The sequence below is a fragment of the Rhineura floridana genome, chromosome 7 (assembly GCF_030035675.1).
Source record: "Rhineura floridana isolate rRhiFlo1 chromosome 7, rRhiFlo1.hap2, whole genome shotgun sequence".
NCBI lineage: Eukaryota > Metazoa > Chordata > Lepidosauria > Squamata > Rhineuridae > Rhineura > Rhineura floridana.
This window is the reverse complement of record NC_084486.1, coordinates 149228719-149250857: the sequence shown is the minus strand read 5'-3', so window position 1 is coordinate 149250857 and position 22139 is coordinate 149228719. Positions and strand designations below refer to the sequence as shown.

Below are 22139 nucleotides of genomic sequence, written 5' to 3'. Positions count from 1 at the left end.
GATAGCTTTCAAAGGACAAGACAGATGTTTGCAGAATAGCTCTGTCAGTGGTTATAGGAGACCATAGCTGCACCCTCTGCCTCTCAGGAATAGTGTCACACCAAAGAGGAGGCTAACCCATCCATCAGCAAAGAAGAGTTAGCTAACAGAAAGAACACTTATAAGAGCTTTGTAACTATGATCTAGTGCCAGAGTTTGCTTTTCCTCCCTCCCAGTTACTTTTCCTTTTGTGTTGTGTCATTTACATTATGAGCCTGAGGGTAGGTATGCTCTTATTATTGCTTGTTGTAAGCTGCTCTGGGAACAGTTTTTGGGTGAAAAGCCTGGTAAAAGTGCTATAAATAAACAAACAGAATATCGGACTAGACGAGGGACTCCTAATTTACCCCAGCAGGGAAATCCTTCTGTTTATATTATTGTTTGGAGCTACCCTTGGCTAGGTCTTTAAACATGTTCAAAAGCACATCTGATTCTTGAGGCATAGTCTGATATGTGTATCTAGCTTCTAATTGTCTAATGACTGCGATAAAGTGTGATTTCTTCCATGGAAAACATTCCTCACCACCAGATCTATTATTAAAAGCATATTTTAGTTTTGTCAATGGTTATAAAGAGTCCGAGATGCCAAAGAAATCTGGTTTAGAAAGCAGAAGGTTCTTCCGATTTTTGCCAACGTTTGGGAAGCCTGGAAAAATTAAGTTGCTCATCTGTGTAGAACAAAATACCTGGTAGGCATTTAATGGCTGTGGTTGCACGGTTCATTTTGTTGTCGGAACAAAATCAAGATGAAGCGCTTTTCAGCTGGGAGGAAAAATTGACTGAAATGTCCTTGGAAACTCTCTTAATTTTTCTGGTCTGCTGAAACTGATGAAACTAAAACAGCAGAGGTAGGAGTGGAAACTGTTTTTGAGCTTCCCTTGGAGATTCTTCAATAGATTTGGAGCTTTAGGGCTTTGAAAATGAAAAAAGGAAATGGACTGTCTTCAAGTCAATTCCGACTTATGGCGACCCTATGAAAAGGGTTTTCATGGTAAGCGGTATTCAGAGGGGGTTTCCCATTGCCTTCCTCTGAGGCTGAGAGGTGGTGACTGGCCCAAGATCACCCAGTGAGCGCCAGGGCTGTGTGGGGATTCAAACCCTGGTCTCCCGGGTTGTAGTCCAACACTCTGAACCACTTCGCCACACTGGCTTTACCACCCTCAGAAGCCCAGTCTCCAGAGCTGCCTCTTACGGATGAATCTGTGTAGACAGGGTCACAAGGAGAAGAAAGCCTGAAACACAGCCTAGCAATGGAACATTCTGTAAAATAGTTTCACTTTTGCTTGACTCTTTTTTGCAGTGACCTGAACAGCTAAGAAAGTTTTAGGGTCAGTGATGGTGGGGAAGGCACAGGTTGAGATTCAAACTGCTCAGAGAGGTTTTCTGAGTGTGTAGTGGCCAGCAGGTTACTTCTGAGAAACAGGCCTGTACATTTTCTGAAAACAGAAGTTAGTGTGGTACAGTGGTTAGACTGTTGGGACCATGGAGATCCAGGCTGAAATACCAGGCCCAGCCTCCAAGAGGTCTTCTGTATCTTTAAAAGTTGTACAGGGGGAAGGGAGGATTCCACCTTGTGGTTTTTCCCATTACAGAGTTGCAGGAACACCTGCACTTGGCTGAATTTTGTCTTCTCTTAAAGATACAGAATCATTCTCAGGCCCTGAGCCTGGCAGCCCTGGTTGTAACACTCCTTGGTTGACTCTTTTTTAGCCTAATTTTCCTCACATGTGGGTGTGGGTGTGTGCGCTGAGTAGATTGTGGAGAAAAAAATGGGAGGCACATATACCTCCTTGAGCCCCTTTGGAGAAAAGGCAAAATAGTTTAAATATATTTAGTACATTTCTAACAACCTCGAAGGTGCAGCGTGCATTCAGACATACCTAACAATGGGAGTTGGCATAATTATTTTGCTCATGGAGTAAGTTTGTCCTCCTCACCCCCACAGTTCAAATGTTGATACAGACTGCAGTCCTGACCCTGCTTACCTGGAAAGAAGAATTCAATAGGACTTAACTTCTGAGTAGACATAGATAGGATTGTGCTGTTAAATTTAGCATTGCCTTTTGTCTCCTGTTTCAAGCTTTTAAAAAGCTGACTTAAAAAAAAAAGTTTAAAGCACCTCTTGTATGTTTACAAAATTAAAAGCTCATTTGGTGCCATATATTTTTAAACCTGAAAAAGTGTCGCGGAGGGTAGAGATGCGGGTGGATTTGTGATGGGGCAGGTGTCAGCCCATCGGTGTGCACTACCGGCTTCTTCCTTAGATCAGCAGAACTACCTTTCTCTAAGTTCGAACCTGTGCAGAGGATTGCCTGTTTGGATAAAGCACAATGAGCGTGCTTCTGCCAATCAAATTATGTATGACTACATAGGGTCGCCATAATTCAGAATCGACTTGAAAGCAGTCCATCATTATCATCATTGTATGTATCCTAAAACAGGTTGTAATGGCCCCCTGGTGAAAGATGGAAATACTAGGAGTCTGTAGGAAGGAGCAAACTCATGTTGGGATGGTGATTCCTGGAAATATATATGGCTTCAAATGCTTGGTTAAAAAATGGTGCTATTTCATAATGAAGAATTTTAAAGTATTACTTCATAAAGTGATGCCATTTGGGAAATGGAAATACTGGTTCTGTTTTAATGCTTTGTGATAAAGTTGATTTCTGTGGATTTTTTGTTTGAATGTTCCCCAGTAAATACTCAGTTCTGTTTACAAGTGCCATCTGAACTATCCTAAGCATCAGTTGCTGGACTTTGAGACAGAATGTTCTAGCAAGACCGTTAAATTGTCAAGTTCTGTTTTAGAGGCAGACGTTCTCCGTTTGCTCTCCATGTTTTGATTCAGTGTTAGGGTGGTGATGTAGTCTAAAGTTGACAGAGTACATTCTCCCTCTCCTGGTCTGTGTCTTATGGCGGTGATGGTATTGTCTCAAAATTATACTTGGCACTGTAGAATTGAGTAGGTGCCCCTCTCATGCATTTTCGTCACCACATTGGATCATTAGCCAAAGTGGATGCCAATAGCATGGCCCTTCATTGAAATATATATATATTAAGTTGCCTTGAAAGCCAGTGTAGTGTAGTGGTTAATGTATTAGAATAGGACCTGGGAGACCTGGGTTCAATTCTCATCTCATCCAAGAGGCTCACTGGGTGTCTTTGGGTCAATCATAGTCTCTCAGACTAACCTACCTCACAGGGTTGTTGTCAGGGCAAATTGGAGAAGAGCCATGCATGCCAACCTGAGCTCCTTGTAGGGAAGGTGGGATATAAATGTAATAAATAAATAAATAAAATTGCAGAAGCAAACAAACAGGACTGTAGTAGTTGGAGCGATAATTAAGAATACAGAACTGTGCCAGTCCTTGGTCTATCAGTGCAACTGGTAAGGAAAAAAGGTTCATAATTTTCTTTTCCTCCCTGTCACAGAAATGTTGCAGCAGCTACATCAGCAGCTGGTGGAGTCCGAACGCAAAACGATGACTTACCTCAAGCGGTTCAACAAAATCCAAGCAGACTATCACAACCTCATTGGGGTCACTGCTGAGCTGGTGGATTCCCTTGAAGCCACAGTCAACGGCAAAATGGTAACCTAGAACCTGAGAGCATCTAGATTTGGCCATTGGGATATACTGCATTTGCATGTCATCTCTAGGGTTACATAAGAAGAGCCTGCTGGATCAGGCCAGTGGCCCATCTAGTCCAGCATCCTGTTCTCACAGTGGCCAACCAGGTGCCTGGGGGAAGCCCGCAAGCAGGACCCGAGTGCAAGAACACTCTCCCTTCCTGAGGCTTCCGGCAACTGGTTTTCAGAAGCATGCTGCCTCTGACTAGGGTGGCACAGCACAGCCATCACGGCTAGTAGCCATTGATAGCCCTGTCCTCCATGAATTTGTCTAATCTTCTTTTAAAGCCATCCAAGCTGGTGGCCATCACTGCGTCTTGTGGGAGCAAATTCCATAGTTTAATTAATTCCTAGGTTCTTGCCTGTGAAAGCTCCTACTAATATATATAGTTTTTTATTCTAATGAGGTCTGAACTAGTGGTGACTGACCATGAAAGAGATCTTTTTGGGGGGTGTGGGTCATAGTGGATAGCTCCATGAAGATGTCAACCAAGTGTGTAGCAGCTGTGAAAAAGGAAATTCATTAGGGACTCAATTGAAAATGAAACTGCCAATATCAAAACAACCAATCCATGGTGTGACCATACGTGGAGTACCCTGACCCACTCTGGTTGCTTTACCTCAATGTTGTGGGGCTGGAAAAGTTTCAGAAATGGGTGACCAAAATGATGAAGGGGCTGGGGCTACTCCCCTGTGAGAAAAGGTTGCATCATGTGGGGCTTTTTGGTTTGGAAAAAAGGTGAGTAAGGGGACATGATAGAGGGGTATAAATTTGTGCGTGGTGGGGAGAAAATGGATAGGGAAAAGCTTTCCTCCCTGTCTAGAACCCAGAACCCTCTCCAATGAAGCTGAACGGTGGGAGGTTCAGAACACACAAAAGGAAGGACTTCATTGCACAACACATACTTAAAACTGGAATTTGCTACCACAAGGTGTAGTAACAGGCCCCAATATCAGTGGCTTTAAAAGAAGATTAGACAAATGGGTTCCCAAGTTTTTCACCCTGGACTGCTTGAAAATACTGAGGGTCTTGGTGGACCAATTAATATTTTTTCTGCCTGTAGTAGCTATTGTAATACACTTCTAGATGATGTATGATTTTTAAATGTAATTTTAAGGACACGCCACAGACCACCTGAACTAGGTGGTCCATGAACCACAGTTTGGGAACCTCTGGATTAGACACATTCATAGAGGAGACTTAGCAGTGGCTACTAGACATGATTATTGTGTCTTACACTCTGTGTCGGAGGCGGTATAGCTCTGAATACCAGTTGCTGGAGATCACAAGTGTGAAGAATACCATTGCACTCATATCCTGTTTGTGGGCTTCCCATAGGCATCTGGTTGACCACTCTGAGAACAGGATGCTTGACTTTGGCCTGATCCAACAAGGCTCTTATATTTCAGAGAAGAATGAATGAGGGGGCCACTTAAGCGGTCCTGTGACCACCGACTTCCTGAACCCCCCTCCCATTTCTTATAGTTCTTCCTTATGCTCATAGACCCTATTTGCACTTGACTAAATCAAACCATTGCTTAGTGTGATTGAGTGGACCTGCTGCCGCCACACTACCCAGAGATAAACCATAGTTTGGTTTAGTGAAACATCAGCCTGGGCTCATGGTTTGCCTTGCTCCAGACAAATCATGAGTAGTAACCAAGTTTTGTTCTTGGTTTAGCTCTTGTGGTTCCTCTGTGGGAAGCATACCATAAACCTCGGTTTAGATGTAACACTTAGCCAAACCGTGGTTTATCCCCGGGTGGCACAGCAGCAGCAGAAACAGGAGAAGCACTGCAGATGCAGTCTTTGTTGTGGGAACCTGCACATTTGCTCGCTTGCACTACACCATGGTTTAGCTTAGCATTATTTGTGACCCAGGCCTAAAACTAAAAGTTGGCACAGCTGGGACGGGGAGAGGTGCCTTGCGAGAATCTTTGCAGAGGATAGTTCTCTGTGGTGCTAATGGCTAGGTACCTTCCCATCCAGCATTCCACCCCTGCAAGTGCCCCCCTCCCCTTCACATGTATGGTATCAGCAAACGTGGGTTTGGTCATGCAGAATTCCAGCCGTAGTGCCAAACTACGCTGGATGTGGTAGACTTGAAATTTTCATTTTTCTTTTAAAGCAGTTGTGGCAAATTTGATTTGGAGAAGTAGCAGTCGGAGATGCTGGGGTTAACCCTTTCCCCGCTGCTGTATTCTTGATCTAAAGTGCTGCTAAAGCTTCTATTAGACCAGCAGGAAAAACACAGCTGTAATTTTTTTTGTCACTGTGGGTATAATAGGAGCTCAGGGAAGATATTTATATTGGAGAAATGGCTCAGGGAGAAAGAGAGAGCCCCCATCTCAACACCCGTGCTGTGGTCAACATTTGGGAGATACAAACATCGATCTTCACTGTCTTATGTTGTGTGTGGCCCTAAGTTACATCAGACACAGAGCAGCTTTTAAACTGACTGAGGGGGGAAACCCGACAGGAGCTGAGAAAGGTCCGGTTCGGAATAAACCTCCCCCCGGGATAAAAACCAAAGAAATGATGAAATGTTAAAAGGGGTAGGCCTAGAAGTAGGCATTGTGAGAGCAGGGGCACAGGATATAAATTCAGAAGAGCAAAATTACCACAGGCCTAGCCACAAATGCCAAAGACACTTGAAGAGAGACACTGCTTACAAGTGCCTGTACGCTAATGCTAGGAGCCTCCGAACCAAGATGGGAGAACTGGAGTGCTTGGTCTTAGAAGAGAGCATTGATATAGTGAGCATAACGGAGACCTGGTGGAATGGAGAAAACCAGTGGGATACGGTTATCCCTGGATATAAACTATATCGGAAGGACAGGGCAGGACGTATTGGTGGCGGAGTCGCTCTATACGTGAAAGAAGGCATTGAATCTAGCAAGCTCGAAACCCCAAAAGAGGCAGACTCCTCCACAGAATCGTTGTGGGTGGTGATACCATGCCCCAGGAGGGACTTAATACTGGGAACGATCTATCGTCCCCCTGATCAAAATGCTCAGGGAGACCTTGAGATGAGATATGAAATTGAGGAAGCATCCAAACTAGGAAAGGTGTAGTAATGGGTGACTTCAACTACCCGGACATAGACTGGCCGCATATGTGTTCCAGCCACGACAAAGAAGCAAAATTTCTAGATATTCTAAATGACTATTCCCTTGACCAGTTGGTCATGGAACCGACCAGAGGGTCGGCAACCCTGGACTTAATCCTCAGTGGGGACCGGGACCTGGTGCGAGATGTAAGTGTTGTTGAACCGATTGGGAGCAGTGACCACAGTGCTATTAAATTAAACATACATGTAACTGGCCAATTGCCAAGAAAATCCAACACGGTCACATTTGACTTCAAAAGAGGAAACTTCACAAAAATGAGGGGATTGGTAAAAAGAAAGCTGAAAAACAAAGTCCAGAGGGTCACATCACTCGAAAATGCTTGGAAGTTGTTTAAAAACACTATATTAGAAGCTCAACTGGAGTGCATACCGCAGATCAGAAAAGGTACCGCCAGGGCCAAGAAGATGCCAGCATGGTTAACGAGCAAAGTCAAGGAAGCTCTTAGAGGCAAAAAGTCTTCCTTCAGAAAATGGAAGTCTTGTCCGAATGAAGAAAATAAAAAAGAACATAAACTCTGGCAAAAGAGATGCAAGAAGACAATAAGGGATGCTAAACAAGAATTTGAGGAGCACATTGCTAAGAACATAAAAACCAACAAAAATTCTATAAATACATTCAAAGCAGGAGACCATCTAGGGAGGCGATTGGACCCTTGGATGATAAGGGAGTCAAAGGTGTACTAAAGAACGATAAGGAGATTGCAGAGAAGCTAAATGAATTCTTTGCATCTGTCTTCACAGTGGAAGATATAGGGCAGATCCCTGAACCTGAACTAACATTTGCAGGAAGGGATTCTGAGGAACTGAGACAAATAGTGGTAACGAGAGAGGAAGTTCTAAGCTTAATGGACAATATAAAAACTGACAAATCACCGGGCCCGGATGGCATCCACCCGAGAGTTCTCAAAGAACTCAAATGTGAAATTGCTGATCTGCTAACTAAAATATGTAACTTGTCCCTTGGGTCCTCCTCCGTGCCTGAGGACTGGAAAGTGGCAAATGTAACGCCAATCTTCAAAAAGGGATCCAGAGGGGATCCCGGAAATTACAGGCCAGTTAGCTTAACTTCTGTCCCTGGAAAACTGGTAGAAAGTATGATTAAAGCTAGATTAACTAAGCACATAGAAGAACAAGCCTTGCTGAAGCAGAGCCAGCATGGCTTCTGCAAGGGAAAGTCCTGTCTCAGTAACCTATTAGAATTCTTTGAGAGTGTCAACAAGCATATAGATAGAGGTGATCCAGTGGACATAGTGTACTTAGACTTTCAAAAAGCGTTTGACAAGGTACCTCACCAAAGGCTTCTGAGGAAGCTTAGCAGTCATGGAATAAGAGGAGAGGTCCTCTTGTGGATAAGGAATTGGTTAAGAAGCAGAAAGCAAAGAGTAGGAATAAACGGACAGTTCTCCCAGTGGAGGGCTGTAGAAAGTGGAGTCCCTCAAGGATCGGTATTGGGACCTGTACTTTTCAACTTGTTCATTAATGACCTAGAATTAGGACTGAGCAGTGAAGTGGCCAAGTTTGTTGACGACACTAAATTGTTCAGGGTTGTTAAAACAAAAAGGGATTGCGAAGAGCTCCAAAAAGACCTCTCCAAACTGAGTGAATGGGCGGAAAAATGGCAAATGCAATTCAATATAAACAAGTGTAAAATTATGCATATTGGAGCAAAAAATCTGAATTTCACATATACGCTCATGGGGTCTGAACTGGCGGTGACCGACCAGGAGAGAGACCTCGGGGTTGTAGTGGACAGCACGATGAAAATGTCGACCCAGTGCGCGGCAGCTGTGAAAAATAAAGCAGTCAATATCATGCCGTTGTATAAATCTATGGTGCGGCCGCATTTGGAAGACTGTGTACAGTTCTGGTCGCCTCATCTCAAAAAGGATATTCTAGAGTTGGAAAAGGTTCAGAAGAGGGCAACCAGAATGATCAAGGGGATGGAGCGACTCCCTTTCGAGGAAAGGTTGCAGCATTTGGGGCTTTTTAGTTTAGAGAAAAGGCGGGTCAGAGGAGACATGATAGAAGTGTATAAAATTATGCATGGCCTTGAGAAAGTGGATAGCGAAAAGTTCTTTTCCCTCTCTCATAATACTAGAACTCGTGGACATTCAAAGAAGCTGAATGTTGGAAGATTCAGGACAGACAAAAGGAAGTACTTCTTTACTCAGCGCATAGTTAAACTATGGAATTTGCTCCCACAAGATGCAGTAATGGCCACCAGCTTGGACGGCTTTAAAAGAAGATTAGACAAATTCATGGAGGACAGGGCTATCAATGGCTACTAGCCATGATGGCTGTGCTGTGCCACCCTAGTCAGAGGCAGCATGCTTCTGAAAACCAGTTGCTGGAAGCCTCAGGAGGGGAGAGTGTTCTTGCACTCGGGTCCTGCTTGCGGGCTTCCCCCAGGCCCCTGGTTGGCCACTGTGAGAACAGGATGCTGGACTAGATGGGCCACTGGCCTGATCCAGCAGGCTCTTCTTATGTTCTTATGTTTTTATGACACCTACTCTTTGTGGAGCTGTTTATAGTGGGCTTTTTTCCTAGTTGCTGCCAGGTGGTGGCACTGTTTAGTTGAGTGTTGCTCTTTCTCTCATCGAGTTTGAAGGAGTTTTGGAAACGAAACGTGATCACATCAAACTTTGCATTTTGTGATCTTAGATTTCACAGAATGATGTAATCACAGTGGCAGAAAAGATTAGAGAATGAAGCCCAGTCCTTCCCACCCCAAGGTGAAGAACCTGCAGAATCTGGATCACAGAATGCCGCTGACAGAGAGCTGGAGAAATATGCCACACCTGAGCAGTTCACTCCAAATGACTCAAGCACACATATTAACCCATACTCATAAGTACAAGAACTGCCTCCCCCTTCCAATCTCCAGGGGCGGGGGATTTTACTAGGATAGTCTAACAAGGGTGAAAATTATTTTCTGGTCTCTGATAGGGTCACTGTTGAATAAGTAAGCAAAACCCATCCACTGAGTTGCACCATCCTAAATAAAAAAAGTGTATTAGCATCCAGAATAACTATAGGTTGGAGCCAGACTGAGTTTGTTGCCTAACTAACGTGTCCCGTCGATATCAATGGGACCTAAGTTACAACTGAGTATCCAAGTCTGTGTTGTTAAAACTTGTTGATTCAAGCTGTCTGCGGTCCTACTGTCATTAGCTTTTTCCAGCCCGCCTATGTGACCAGCCAGCCAAATGTGTCCAGATGGAATCATGCAGGAGAGGGGAATCTCTGGCCCATAGACCTCAGTAGGACCACCAGGCCCTCCCCATTCGGCCTGCCAGACTGTTTAATCTAAGCCATGCCCACCTGCCCCACACCTGCCATCATATATGACATCAGGTGTGAGGCAGGTAAAGGCGGAGCTTGGATGAAAGAGACTTTGCAGGCATCTTGTGCAGCACAGAATGGCTACTCTGTCCTACTTTTACTGACACGACTTCAGCATTCCCAGCCTTCCTAGTTTGGGAGGGGGTATTGTATCCATACATATATACCCTGGTTGCATTCTGCCATTTTTGGCACCTTCTTGCAAGGTGCTCCTTGTGCAAATAAGTAGTTGAGGTCAAAGGAAGAAATTCCAATTTCTCACTAACTTGATGTGTTTCCTTTCTGTAGATTACCCCAGAAGATCTGCAGAGTGTCTGTGTCCGTTTATTTAGCAACCAGATGAGACAGAATGTAGCACATAGCATAGACTTCACAAGGCCCGGAACTGTGAGTATAATCTTCTGGGCATATCTTTGCTAAAAAATAATACTGTTACCCTGTGGCCATAGGACAGCATGCCTCAGATGAGCCTTACCAGTATATGTCCCCAAAGGTGCATAATTCTGTGATGGTATTGCAATGTGCTAATGGTCTTGGACAAGGTCATTTTTACCAGTTCTCATAAAACAGAATGGCAGGCTTGTGTGTACAAGATCCCGTGGCACGTTGGTTGTGATGCATGTAGCACTTTTATATGAGGAGAGGAGTCCAAAGCTTTTAACTTGCTTGCTTACCCAAGTGCTATGGGAGGTAGGGCACTAGTTATTCTCATTTTACAGACAGGAAACAGAAGTTGGAAGGGAGTTTCTTGGCCAAGGCCAACTATTGAGTAAGTTTATGACTCCTTGAACCAAGTCTTCCAGATCTGGCTGGGCCTATCAGAAATATGACAAGGGTTCTGTGCAGTATACAAATCTCAGCAAGTGCAGAAAACCTGGAGAATGTAATAATGGACACAGATTTCAGCAGAATCCTGGGTTTGGCCCTCCCTTGACCCTTCCTTGCTGTCCATCTATCACTAAATTTCCCTTCTGTCCTTTCCCCTTCTATAGACTGAGTTGATGTTGCTTTGTTTTTAGTGTTTTAAGCTTCCTGTGGCTGTTATGAGGGCTGTTGTTCTGTTCTTATGGTATTACTGCATGTATTTATATTTATGTTTTTGATGTGTTATAAGTCTCTTGGAAGATGGAAGCAATACAGTGAAGAACTCTATAAAAGAGATGACAGGATGACAGATTCATTCATGGAGGAACCTTATAATGAAGAACCAGAAATTTTAGAATGTAAGGTGAAAGTTGCTCTTAAAATAGTTGGAAGAAACAAATCATCAGGAACAGATAGTATACCAACAGAGTTGCTACAAGCTACTGAGATTGAATCTGTCCAAATTTTGACAAAGAATTGTCAACAAATATGGAATACTAAACAATGGCCCACAGACTGGAAGAGTTCAATATACATCCCAATTCCAAAGAAAGAGGATCCCAGGAAATGCAGTAATTATTGAACTATTGCCTTAATAGACCATGCAAGTAAAGTAATGCTCAAGATTCTACAACAAAGTCTCTTACCATATATGGAGTGAGAAATGCCAGACATCCAAGCTGGATTTAGAAAGGAAAGAGGCACCAGAGATCACATCGCAAACATACGTTGGATAATGGAACTGACCAAGGAATTTCAGAAGAAAATCGCCCTGTGCTTTATAGATTACAGCAAAGCCTTTGATTGTGTAGATCATGAAAAACTAGGGAATGCTTTAAAAGAAAGGGGGTGCCACAGCATCCAATTGTCCTGATGCGCAACCTATACTCTGGACTGCAAAAAAGACAGATAATTGGGTGATAGAACAAATTAAAACAGAACTGTCACTAGAAGCTAAAATGATGAAACTGAGGTTATCATACTTCGGACACATAATGAGCAGATATGATTCACTAGAAAAGACAATAGTGCTGGGGAAAACAGAGGGGAGTAGAAAAAGAGGAAGGGCAAACCAGAGATGAATTGATTTCATAAAGGAAGCCACAGACCTGAACTTATAAGATCTGAACAGGATGGTTTTAAATAGATGCTATTGGAGGTCGCTGATTTATAGAGTCATCATAAGTCATAATCAACTTGAAGGCACATAACAATGTGCTATCATTCCCCTGATCAAAGTGCTCAGGGAGATTGAGGTGAAGAGTGAAATCAAGGAGGCATGCAAAAGAGGAAATGTTGTAGTAATGGATAACTTCAACTACCCTCACATAGATTGGCTACATATGTGTTCCAGTCACTACAAAGTGGTACCATTTCTAGATACTTGAAATGACTGTGCCCTAGAACAGTTGTGGAACTGACCAGAGGGCAGTGAACCTGGACTTAATCGTAAGTGGTGCCCAGGACCTGGTGTGAGATGTTGAAGTGTTGTCCAACCAAACGGGAGCAGCGACCACAGTGGTATTAAATGAAAGTGAAAAAAATGGATGGCCTTTAAGTCGATCCCGACTTATGGCTACCCTATGAATAGGGTGTTCATGGTAAGCAGTATTCAGGGGGGGTTACCATTGCCTCCCTCTGAGGCTAGTCCTCCCCAGCTGGCTAGGGCCTGCTCAGCTTGCCACAGCTGCACAAGCCAGCCCCTTCCTTGTTTGCAACTGCCAGCTGGGGGGCAAATGGGCTCCTTGGGACTCTGCAGCTTGCCCCTGGCTGCACAGGTGGCAGGGCACATCACCCCTGAGCCATTCCTTGTGGGGTGATCTTTAGCTGGCCCTTGACGCCCAGGAGACACGAGCGGGGATTTGAACTCACAGACTCTGGACTCCCAGCCAGGCTCTCCTCCCCACTGTGCTATAAATTAAACATGCATGTAAATGGCCAATTTTCAAGAAAATCCAGCACAGTCACATTCAGAAGAGGAAACTTCCCAAAAATGTGGGGATTGGTAAAAAGGACTTTGAATGTCCAAGTCAAGAGGGTCAAATCACTCCAAAATGCTTGGGAGGGTTTTTTTAAAAAAAAACACAATATTAGAAGATCAACCGGAGTGTATACTGTAGATTGGGAAAGGTACTACGAAGGCCAAGAAGATATCATTGTGGTTAATGAGAAGAGTCAAAGATGCTATTAAAGACAAGAAGGCCTCCTTTAGACAATGAAAGCCTTGTCTAAATGAGAACAAAAAGGAACATAAACTTTGGCAAAAGAAATGCAAGCCAACAATAAGGGATGCCAGAAAAACATATGTGGAGCACATTGCTAAAAACATAAAGACAAACAGCTAAAAATTATTTAAATACATTTGTAACAGGAGACCGTCTAGGAGGCTGTTGGACTCTTGGATGGCAAAGGAGTCAAAGATGTGCTAAAGCCGAATAAGGAGATTGCAAAGAAGCTGAATGAATTATTTGCATCTGTCTTCACAGCAGAAGATACAGATCCCAGTGTCTGAATTAACTTTTGCAAGAATTTGAGAAACTGAGGCAGATGGTGGCAATAAAGTTCCAGACTTAATAGACAAAAGAAAAACTGACAAATTGCAGGGTCCGGATGGCATCCACCTGAGAGTTCTCAAAGAACTCAAATGTGAAACTGCTGATCTTCTAACAAAAACATGTAACTTGTCCCTCAGATCTGCCTCCATACCTGAGGACTGGAAAGTCTCCAACGTAACGCCAATCTTTAAAAAGGGATCCAGGAGGATCCCGGAAATTACAGGTCAGTTAGCTTAACTTCTGTCCCTGGAAAACTGGTAGAAAGTATTGTTAAACATGAAATAACCAAACACTCATAAGAACAAGATTTGTTGAAGGAGAGCCAGCATTGTAAGTCCTGGCTCACTGATGCATAAGAGTTCTTTGAGAGTGTCAACAAGAAATATAGATCATGGTTGAACAAGTACCTCACCAAACTCTCCTGAGTAAGCTTAGCAGTCATGGAATAAGAGTGGGAAGTGAGAGGGAGAGATAGAGAGACAAAAAGAGAGAGGCAGCAAGTTTCTGGGCCTTTGGAAGGCAAAGATAGCGTTGAAAGTGTGTTAGCAGTCTCTCTTTAACTCTCAGAATCCACAATGATTCAGAAGCTGTTATTTCCCTAAGAAACAGCTTGCGGTTCTAATGAAACATTACCTACACATAGAAGACTGACACTTCTTAAATATCCAGATGTTCCTTGCAAGAATTTTGCCTCACAAAATATTTCAAGTTTTTCATCCACTGGAAGCATTCAATATATACCCCAATGCCAAAGAAAGGGGATCCCAGGGAATTTATTTATTTATTATTTATTGCACTTGTATACCGCCCCATAGCCGAAGCTCTCTGGGCGGTTTACAGCAATCAAAAACATTAAAACAAATATAAAATTTAAAACACATATTTTAAAATTTAAAACAATATAAAAACAATTTAAAACACATGCTAAAATGCCTGGGAGAAGAGGAAAGTCTTGACCTGGCACCGAAAAGATAACAGTGTTGGCGCCAGGCACACCTCGTCAGATAGATCATTCCATAATTTGTGGGCCACCACTGAGAAGGCCCTCTCCCTTGTTGCCACCCTCCCAGCTTCCCTCCAAGTAGGCACCCGGAGGAGGGCCTTTGATATTGAACGTAGTGTATGGGTGGGTTCGTATCAGGAGAGGCGTGCTATCAGGTATTGTGGTCCCAAGCCGTGTAAGGCTTTATAGGTCAAAACCAGCACCTTGAATTGAGCTCGGAAACATACAGGCAGCCAATGCAAGCAGGCCAGAATCGGTTTTATATGTTTGGACCGTCTGGTCCCTGTTACCAACCTGGCCGCTGCATTTTGCACAAGCGGCAGTTTCCGAACCGTCTTCAAAGGCAGCCCCACGTAGAGTGCATTGCAGTAATCTAATGTGGAGGTTACCAGAGCAGAGTCCTGAGGGTCATATAGGGAAGCCTGGAAGGGCCACAGTCAGCCCCTGGGCCCGGGGTCCCCCACCCCTGTTGTAGAGGGTGCAGCATGCAAGCCCTCCACCTACGTCCCACTACTCATTGTGATGATGGGCATGGTGGATGTAAATAAGAAAACCCACCGAGATGGTTATCAAAAAGAACATCGAGTGTTGTAAAGATGCTCACATTTGTGAGTCTTTGAAATTCCCGTGTTCAAGAGGAAGTGAAGTGACTTTCTTGATAGGATTTGTGAGCCTTGAGAGCTTAAAGGTGCATCTCTCATACTGTTTATTTTTATGTGTTGCTTTTGTGATTAAAGGACAGTCAGCTGAAATTCATGCTGATCTCATATTTATGTTTAAATCTCTTTATCGTTTGCTTAAATGAGGTGGGCACATTCTTCAGTTGTTTCTTTTTCGGTGCATTCTGTTTACAGCAAATGCTTAACATTCCAATCGTATAGCAGCCATCCATTTGGCAAACAGTACATTTCTTTTTGGTTTACAATTTCATGAGGAAAGAACACCCTTATTTTTACTTTTCACAAAGACATTTTTGTCAGGCAACTGATGAACTGATGAGCAGGTGGAAACTGCCTATTTATGGGAAATTACTATGTAACATTTACTTCTTGGAACTTTGTAATCTCCCCCACCCCCAATGCAAAGTTCTGAGTTTTCATGAGTGATTCATTGTAGGTTTGGGTATTGTGACAGTTGAAACTGATCATTATTGGACCAGCTTCTGTTAATGCAGGAGAATGTAAATTTCCAAGTTACACAGAACTCTTCATTAGACAAAAGTAGAGTAGCTTTCATTATTTGCTGTATATATTGCATATTTTCTATGTTCAGATACAGTGCGGTATATAGTCTGGTTTACATATGCAGCAGAATGAGGTGAAACTGCCTCCAGGTAGAAAACTAGCACAACAAGGAGTGAGCTGGGTTAGAACCTTCTCCCTGATATGCTAGTTTTTTAATGTTCTTGTGGGTTTTTCCCATGGGGAAAAGTTAAAGGTGGGCATCGCACATTTGTAGTGTGAAGTGGTACAATCTGCTCTGTGATCTTAGGATTCTACGGCTTTGTTCTGCTGCCTGTGTATATGGGGCCTCAAACTGAGAAGGGAAAAAAGGATAGGAGAGGAAAAGGAAGTTGCAGGGAGAGCTAGAAAGACTTAGCCACAAGGGACAGAAGCCCAAGCCTCTTAAGGGGATCAGCAGGATACTTCCCAGATGTAGCCCTTCAAAATCTCTCTTGGAGGATCTTATTGCCACTTCCAGCATATCAGGAAGGCAGGTGGACATAAAGTATATGGCACAGAACTCTTTCCAATGGTATACAGGTGGTCGTTTCCTAGTGAGTAGTCTGAGGTCACCTGGTGACTAAGGTAGTTGTTAATGAGCAGGTGGAATTGTCTCTTTAAGGGATTAAATATGGTGTGCCAAGATTCCACAGAAACACAGGAAAAAAGTACAGATTCAGGTTCTTGAGAAGGTCCTCATTTTAATATTTTTTTGCGCCCCCACAAGCCAAAGCCATCCCACCAGGTTATTGATAGATCTACTACTTGTCTGCCTGGTTTATCAAGAACCCAGCACACCATGATACACAGCTGCATTTGGCTTGTGGGGGTCACAAATGGTGCAGGGCTGATCAGAAGCCAGGAATGGCTGAATATGTTTTTCAGTGGTAGGGGTCACTGCGCAGCTCCTTGGCCCTCCCATCACTAGCATAGCCAGAATGAATTATGCAGGAAAAGTTATGAAAAAATAAGATAATTTTTGTTGTTTGCATAATTTTTATTGGTTGTAGAACTCAGTGTTTTTGGTGCAAAATTTGAATTGCTGGCGCAGAATTTTAATATTTCTTTAACACAGAATACACATAGCCCTGCTGCTGTAGCACTATCTCTGAAATTAAGTAGGCCTGGGTGTAGCAAGTCCTAGGATGCTGGACCGCTTTGAAATTTAATGTGTTCTCCTTGGAGCAAAGATGAGATACAAATGTAATAAATCGTCAATGATTGCTGGAGCAGACGTACTCTCCTGCTGCGCCCGCTTAGATATTGTTTTGGTTTCAGCTTGCTTTGTTCTTGGCATTTGAACTTTTAATGCAGTGTACTCACAAAAACCTTTTAATTCTAATCCAAACATGGCATTTTAAGCTAGTTTTCTCACATTGTTTTTTCTTAAAATAGCAATAGGTCAGAGCCTACCCAAAACATGAATACCAGGGTTATTATTTGATTTGTAGAATAGGTTGATGTTCTCACTCAGCATTTATATAATACATTGTACCTTTGTTAATTAGGTTTGCTTTGCTAAACCAAAACCCGTAACGAGGCACTCGCCTTCTCTGTCCTTCTGATTTGGGTGAAGTGGTGGGGACTTGGATATCAAGGGGAGCAGCCTAAACCTGTCTGCCTTGGATTTGCAAACATGGGCCAGTGATGCTGGATGCTGTCTTTCGAATCAGTCCTTATGATACGGTGCTGTGGGAACCGATGCCAGGAAGACCCATTTCCTGTGCTGGATGGATTGTGAGCAAGGGTGTGGCCGCTAATGGGGAGGGCTGATGCCTAATCACTTATTGCTAAGAGTTTTACTCCAGTACAGAGGGTTGCTAAGCTGTTACTACAACACTGATGGAATGCCAGGGACCCCCACTGCTGATAGAAAACCCTTCCTAGAAGCAGCCAATTATTCTCTCCTTGGTGGGTCTCAGATGTGTTGAGGATTAGGGTGCATAGCACCCCCATTGGCCCTCAGTAGTTCCCTTCCCAAGGTGGCCAGCCTCTTCTAGTCTTTCCTACCGTCATTATCTCCATAGGGACTGGAAACTGATGGGGTCCTGGGGTGGATCCACAGGAGGGCCAGTGCAGAGGCAGTTGCAATTTGACAGGCAAGCGGATAGGGAAGCTGACAGACTGAGGAGTGAGGAAAGAGGAACAAATAGACCTGGAACAAGGTTGGAGAGACATAAGAATCATGGAATAGTAGAGTTGGAAGGGGCCTCTAAGGCCATCAAGTCCAACCCCCTGCTCAATGCAGGAATCCAATTTAAAGCGTATCTGACAGGTGTCTTTTCCAGCTGCCTCTTGAAGGTCTCCAGTGTTGGAGAGCCTGCCCGCCCCGCCGGTCATTGGTTCCATGGCCGTACGGCCCTAACAGTTAAGACGTTTTTCCTGATGTTCAGTTGCAATAACCAAATCAACGAAGTATATTAAACAACCACCAAAAGATACCAGCATCATAGATGCCAAAAAATTCCTGAATCCACAAACCAACCAACCAGCAACTCAAAGCCGAGTGGGGACTCAGTGGAAGGAAAGCAGCCTCACCCGCGTTCCAGCTGAAAAAATGCCTAAAATCATAATGGGGTTGGGGTTTGGCGAAGATCCTCAACCAAGAGGGCATCCCACAGTCGATGTGGGACTCTTTATTGGCATTTTTTCTTCAAAATTCAGGGAAGGATTCAGCTTTTCCACTGGTGCAGAAGACTCTTCCTATGCTTTAAGAGGCCTTGTTGTGTGAGCAGACGGTTTAATACTAGATAATAGGATATGGCGTATTTATTTATTTAGAAAAAAAATTAATTCTTTATATTCAGAGAATCTCAAAGCGATGTACAAACAGTAAGAAACAAATATACTGTAATAAGACACAATTTGAAAATATGTACAAAGTCAAGGTTCAGTACCATACAAAAGAATAAGAAAACCATGTACAAATCAAGAACCCGTTAGGTCTGTGGGCCAGTTTGTGGACTTGCTATGCTTCTCTAGCCAATAAGGCAACACTCTTCTACCAGTGGTACCTTTAGGGCAGAAGCCCAGATTCCCACTCAATAAAACAAGCGGGAGGGCCCCCAAACAAAATGTGAGGACAAGTGATGCGCACGGCCACCTAAAGACGGGCCCTATAAGACCATTAAGTCCAGAGTCTAACGTGTCTACTTAAAAGTCAGTCTCACTGAGTTTAGTGGGGCTTACTCCTTGGTAAGTGGGTATAGAAGTTTCTCTGTCTGTCGAAGGAAGCCTCCAATAGCCAGAAAACTTTCCTTTTACCTATGGGAGTACTGCAAGTTGTTTGTTCGCTGGCTACATAGTCTCATGTTCTTTTTCAGTTTTTGCGCAGTAGTTTGAGGAAGGCCACGTTGTGTACAAGCTTGGAGAGTGTGTCACTAGCCCCCTTTGTTGCAGTATGTCGCGTAAAGTCAGGATCGGTAGTGGGTAACTAAGTGGTATCTCTTTTATCCCCTCCAGTGCCAATTTCAATTTGGTGTCTATGTCACCTGATACATCCTCTTTTTGAGCCCTTCCCTGGTATTTTATGGGCACACCCAGGAATATTGGTGGAATTAGCACAGGTTTTAAGAGGTCAAATCACAGGTGCATGTCTCTTTCCAGAAATCTGTTTTCTCTTACTCCTTAGCAAACTTTAATTAATTTATTTTTGTATCTTATATTTTTTTAAACTGCTGTTTTTAACCTGTGATTTCTGTTAACTCTTCCCACCCCCTCTGTTTCTTCATCTCATTTATTTTAATGTGTGCCTGTTTACCCCTAAAGGGACATTGCTGTATGAGCCCCTGTGAGGATGAATATGTAAGTTCTATTATCTTTTCACATTGCCTCCTGCATCCTTTCCCGTCCCCTTTTTAGCCTCCTTAGCTATTTCTCTTTCCTCTGCTTGAGCATTAAGGACATCTTTGTGTGGCAAAATGTTTGTAAGCTTGGAACGTGTGCATGAAAGTCTGGAATCCTTGCATGGGGAAGGGCAATACAACTATCGGTCAAATTAAGCCTGTATGTTATATACAGCTCCCCTCCCCCCAATTAAGGACCAGTTAGTTAGTTAATTAAGAGAGTTGATTAAATTTGCATAAATTTGCAAATGAACACACCAAAAGTTTGGAAGAAAGAAAGTACTATGTTTTTATATGAGGCATGCATGCTTTGCAATGAGTGCATCTTAGGAGAGGCATTCCTTTCTGTGTGGTAGACAATGGGGAATGCCTCTTGTAGGGTGAATTCGATGTGGTATGTGCTTGTATGTGCATGAATAGAGAGATGTGGGGTATGAGAAACAGCAAGCAGAGGGGTGGTGGTAGTGGTGGCTCTGGCACACTCAGGGTTCAGCTCCACCCACTGCTGACAGATTGTCTCCGGGGGGAGGGGGATGTGGCTCTGGGGAGGGGGGTGGGAAAGTGAAAGATTCTCTACCCCTGCTTTTAATGACATTCTGCATGCACCGGATGGTGGGAATCTCTTGCCTTGTGATATTTCCATCATTTCTGTATGTCTCTGATGAGATGATAGCAGCTGCATATTCCTAGGGAACTGTAGGTTACATCCATGGTACAGTTTTAAGGTGGCACTAGTACTGGACATTTCCAAGGGCTGGCAAGGTTTTTATTCCTTCCCAGTGGTGTTAGGTAATAAATACATTGGGGTCAGGCCCAGAGATAAGTGCTTAGTTAGAGTATCTTAGCAAGCAGAGCTCTCTCTGTCATCCTTTGCTTGCTGCAGTGGATTGTGGGACATTGATTCCCACCACGAAGTAGCAGAAGGGGGGAAAATGCATGCACATTTGGAGTGCTTGAAAAAATGGAAGTGGACTGCCTTCAAGTCGATCCTGACTTATGGCGACCCTATGAATAGGGTTTTCATGGTAAGCAGTATTCAGAGGTGGTTTACCTTTGTCTTCCTCTGAGGCTGAGAGGTGGTGACAGGCCCAAGGTCACCCAGTGAGCTTCATGGCTATGTGGGGATTCGAACCCTGCTCTCCCAGGTTGTAGTCCAACACCTTAACCACTACACCACACTGGCTCTCTTGGAGTGCTTACATCAAGATTAATTATAGCAGGCAAAAGAATAACGGGCAGAATAGTTACTATAAAGCTTACAAGTGGGCAGAACTGTTTTATTGTAAACAAATAATTAAAACACAATTACTTTGTAAGATATATTTACCTGGGGTAAGGGGTGAGATGTAAGTGGTCCCAATAATACCACTGGATGAGTTGTTGACATGATCAAGTGTTTACAAAAGAATACCTTACTGGGCTATGGGCTTATTAACAAGGGATGTTAAGTTTTAAATGTGTTGCCTTGATACAGGTAGAAAACTTTCAGCCTAGGTAACAGGGCATGAAAGCTGATGAACTTTGTTCAACGGGAATAACTTGTAGGCTTCTTTGTTCATGGTGCATCCCAAGGGAAGGCATCAGAAGTTGAATGGATTTTGATACAATAAGTGGTACCCACATATATGGGAGCATTCCAAAGCCCGAGTGCAAAGCCTAAAAGGTTAGCTTGTAGTGGCTTCACCACATAATTGCCACATTAATCATTGCCTCTAGTCTTATTGTGCCACTTCTCCTTCCATCTCTATCTTTGTCCATTAGATTATAAACCTGAGGGCAGGGCCTGTCTTTTATTTATTATACAGCGCTTTGTTTTGAAAGTGCCTAGAAAGTTGTTATTTACTTATGCCATAATAATTTGGTTAATCTTTAAGACTACAAGAAGTCTTAAAGATTAACAAATTTATTATGGCATAAGCTTTTGTGGGTTATAGTCCATTTCTGCAGATGCATGAAGTGATACTTTGAGTTGCAGATATTCATTCAAGGGGAGAGGGGATATAAATGGTGAGGTCAAAAGGAAAGGAAAGGAAGGTAAGTGCAGACAGTGATAATTACATTATGAACAGTGGCCATTCACAAACAACAGTAGTTGTAGATGGTGTGGGCACATCCTGCAAGTGTCCTGCAACTCAGGATAACACTTCATGCATCTGATGAAGTGGACTGTAATCTTTGAAAGCTTATTCTGTAAGAAATGTTTTAGCATTTCAGGTGCCACAAGACTCTTACTGTTTTTGCTGCAACAGACTAACATGGCTACCCCTCTGGAAGTGATTAAAATAATGGTCATGAGCTCAGGAGTCTACATCACCACTGAGTCCCGCGTTGCCTGTACAGGATGAATAAGATGACATCTTTTGGAATATACAGATTGTCTTAAAACACATTTTCAACAGTAGTCATTGCTGAGGGCCAGGCTCTCCACCTTCTGCATCCCAGATGAGCATTTACATGCAGGCATCACAGCCAAGAGACCGTCATGATCATTCCAGATTGCCCACAGCTA

The 22139-nt window shown here is 43.4% G+C and overlaps 1 protein-coding gene across 2 annotated transcripts in view; it reads left to right on the top strand.

The window, feature by feature from the left end:
- The window catches only part of ARMC9 (armadillo repeat containing 9), a 141348-nt gene that overhangs the window by 26232 nt on the left and 92977 nt on the right, over positions 1-22139 (top strand). For both annotated transcript variants that reach the window (XM_061637543.1, XM_061637544.1), the window contains exons 8-9: positions 3472-3629; positions 10429-10527. In XM_061637543.1, the coding sequence (XP_061493527.1) occupies positions 3472-3629; positions 10429-10527 (257 nt within the window). The remainder of the gene's footprint in view (positions 1-3471; positions 3630-10428; positions 10528-22139) is intronic.